At 39.5% G+C, this 3680-nt stretch overlaps 1 protein-coding gene across 1 annotated transcript; it reads left to right on the forward strand.

Annotated features, from left to right (window-relative positions):
• The first annotated feature begins 2483 nt into the window (after positions 1-2483).
• On the forward strand, positions 2484-2966 carry LOC107620660 (uncharacterized). Its single transcript, XM_016322792.2, has one exon. The coding sequence runs from the start codon at positions 2484-2486 to the stop codon at positions 2964-2966; it is 483 nt and encodes a 160-aa protein (XP_016178278.2).
• The last annotated feature ends 714 nt before the right edge of the window (positions 2967-3680 follow it).

Below are 3680 nucleotides of genomic sequence, written 5' to 3' on the forward strand. Positions count from 1 at the left end.
CTTCTGAATGAATGCTTGAACAGTGCATATATCTTTTGAATTTGTTGTTTAAGACTGTTAAATATGTTGGCTCTTGAAAGAATGATGAACATGAGACATGTTATTGAGAATCTGAAAAATCATAAAAATGATTCTTGAAGCAAGAAAAAGCAGCAAAGAACAAAGCTTGCAGAAAAAAAAAAAAAAGAGAAAGAAAAAAGAGAAAGCAAGCAGAAAAAGCCAAAGCCCTTAAAACCAAAAGGCAAGGGTAATAAAAAGGATCCCAAGGCTTTGAGCATCAGTGGATAGGAGGGCCAAAAAGGAATAAAATCCTGGCCTAAGCGGCTAAATCAAGCTGTCCCTAACCATGTGCTTGTGGCGTGAAGGTGTCAAGTGAAAACTTGAGACTGAGCGGTTAAAGTCAAGGTCCAAAGCAAAAAGAAGAGTATGCTTAAGAACTCTGGACACCTCTAATTGGGGACTTTAGCAAAGCTGAGTCACAATCTGAAAAGGTTCACCCAGTTATGTGTCTGTGGCATTTATGTATCCAGTAGTAATACTGGAAAACAAAGTGCTTAGGGCCACGGCCAAGACTCATAAAGAAGCTGTGTTCAAGAATCATCACACTGAACTAAGAGAATCAATAACACTATCTGAATTCTGAGTTCCTATAGATGCCAATCACTCTGAGCTTCAATGGATAAAGTGAGATGCCAAAACTGTTCAGAAGCAAAAAGCTACTAGTCCCGCTCATCTAATTAGGATCTGAGCTTCAATCAAAAACTCTGAGATATTATTGCTTCTCAACCTATTAGTCTTCTATTTTATTTGTCTAGTTGCTTGAGGACAAGCAACAGTTTAAGTTTGTTGTTGTGATGAGCGGATATTTTATACGCTTTTTGGGGATAATTTCATATAGTTTTGAGTATGTTTTAGTTAGTTTTTAGTTTATTTCCAGTAGTTTTTAGGAAAAATTCATGTTTCTAGACTTTACTATGAGTTGTGTGTTTTTCTGTAATTTCAGGTATTTTTTTGGCTGAAATTGAAGGAGCTGAGCAAAAATCTGATTCAGGCTGAAAAAGGACTGCTGATGCTGTTGGATTCTGACCTCCCTGCACTCAAAGTGGACTTTCTGGAGCTACAGAACTCGAAATGGCGTGCTTCCAATTGCGTTGGAAAGTAGACATCCAGGGCTTTCCATCAATATATAATAGTCCATACTTTGCACAAGCATTGACGATGTAAACTGGCGTTCAACGCCAGCCTTCTGCCCAATTCTGGCGTCCAGCGCCAGAAAAGGATCAAAAACTGGAGTTGAACGCCCAAACTGGCACAAAAACTGGCGTTCAACTCCACAAATGGCCTCTGCACGAAATCTCAGCCCCAGCACACACCAAGTGGGCCCCAGCACACCAAGTGGGCCCCAGAAGTGGGTCTCTGCATCATCCATCATAGTCCACTCATATTTTGTAACCCTAGGCTACTAGTTTAGTATTTAAACAACTTTTAGAGACTTATTTTGTATCTCATGACATTTCAGATCTAAACTCTGTATTCTCTGACGGCATGAGTCTCTAAACCCCATTGTTGGGGGTGAGGAGCTCTGCTGTGTCTCAATGAATTAATGCAAGTATTTCTGTTTTCCATTCAAACACGCTTGTTCCTATCTAAGATGTTCATTCGCGCTTAACTGTGATGAAGGTGATGATCTGTGACATTCATCACCTTCCTCAACCCACGAACGTGTGCTTGACAACCACCTCCGTTCTATATCCGATTGAATGAGTGTCTCTCAGATTCTTTAATCAGAATCTCCGTGGTATAAGCTAGAACTGATGGCGGCATTCACGAGAATCCGGAAAGTCTAAGCCTTGTCTGTGGCATTCCGAGTAGGATTCAAGGATTGAATGACTGTGACGAGCTTCAAACTCCTGAAGGCTGGGCATTAGTGACAGATGCAAAAGGATAGTAAATCCTATTCCAACCGGATCGAGAACCAACCGGTGATTAGCCGTGCTGTGACAGAGCGCGTGAGCGTAGTTTTCACTGGAAGGATGGAAGGTAGCCATTGACAACGGTGATCCACCAACACACAGCTTGCCATAGGAGGACGTGCGTGCGTGAATCAGAAGACAGAGGAAAGCAGAGATTCAAAAGACAAAGCATCTCCAAAAACTCCAACATATTCTCCATTACTACACAACAAGTAACTTTTAATTTATGCTCTACTGGTTATTCATAATTCAACTGATAAACATAATTGACTTCCTGACTAAGATTTACAAGATAACCATAGATTGCTTCAAACCAACAATCTCTGTGGGATTCGACCCTTACTCACGTAAGGTATTACTTGGACGACCCAGTGCACTTGCTGGTTAGTGGTACGAGTTGTGAAAAGTGTGATTCGCAATTTGCGCTACCACCCACAACGGAAGGATTGGAGTTCCAGATTGAGAGATGCACTTTGGGCATATAGGACCGCTTACAAAACCCCAATCAGAATGAGTCCTTTTCGTATTGTTTTTGGGAAGAGTTGTCATCTTCCAGTTGAGATCCAACATAGATCCTATTGGGTAGTGAAGAATTGCAATCCGGACTTGAAGGAAGCAGGAATGGAACGTAAACTCCAATTGGAGGAATTAGAATGTCTTAGGCTAGAAGTATATGAGAATGCTCAGTTTTACAAGGAGAAAGCCAAGACAATCCATGACCAAAATATTAGGAGGAAGAGCTTTAGGATAGGTGATGAAGTGCTTGTGTATAATTCGCGGTTGCAATTGATGCCCGAAAAGTTGAGATCTAGATGGGACGGTCCATTCAAGGTGGTGGATGTCAAGCCTTATGGAGTGGTGGAAGTGATTCACCCTATCAATGGGATCAAGTTTAAAATCAATGTTCATAGGGTGAAACTCTATCACACTCAACCCAAAAATGCCAAGGAGTTAGAGATATTCCTCCTTGGAGAAGTTTCAAGTGACCAATGAAGCCATGCAAAGTCCAACTTAGGACTCTAAACCAAAGTGCTTGGTGGGAGACACTGACATTAGGATTTTTGCTGGTAAAGAATTTTATAAAAATAGTCACGTTGTAAGTATAGTTTCTAAGCCAACAGAAAATCCCTTCGTACAAACGTTTTGGTTGTCACAAGTAACAAACCCCTAAATAAATTTATAACCGAAGTATTTAAACCTCGGGTCGTCTTCTCAAGGAACTACAGGAGGGTATGTTCTTATTATTGGTTATGAAGATTTGTCAATTGGAGTTTTGAAAGTAAGGAGCAAGTAATTTAAATGACAGGTAAAATAAATAAATAACTGTAAAATAAACTCTTGGCAAGGTATGAGAAATTGGAAGTCCTATCCTAGTTATCCTTATCAATGGAGATGAGAATTGAATCTTAATCCCACTTAGTTAGCCTTTACTAAATCAAAGGAAGATCAAGTGGATTAATTAGTCTGATCTTCAAGTCCTAGTAAATTCCTAAGAAAGGACTGGAATTATTGAAGTTCAATTCAATTAGCAAAGATAACAATTATCAATCACGTTGAGTTTGATAACTCTTGAGTTATTGATTTCTTAACCAAGGCCAAAAGGGAAAAAGTAAATCTACTGGAATAAAAATGTCTTCAGATTAGAAGCAACAGTAACATAAATAAAAGAGAGCAATAATAAACTGAAATACTTCAAATAACATTAAT

Source organism: Arachis ipaensis, chromosome B10, assembly GCF_059453495.1.
Source record: "Arachis ipaensis isolate K30076 ecotype BB chromosome B10, ASM5945349v1, whole genome shotgun sequence".
Lineage (NCBI taxonomy): Eukaryota > Viridiplantae > Streptophyta > Magnoliopsida > Fabales > Fabaceae > Arachis > Arachis ipaensis.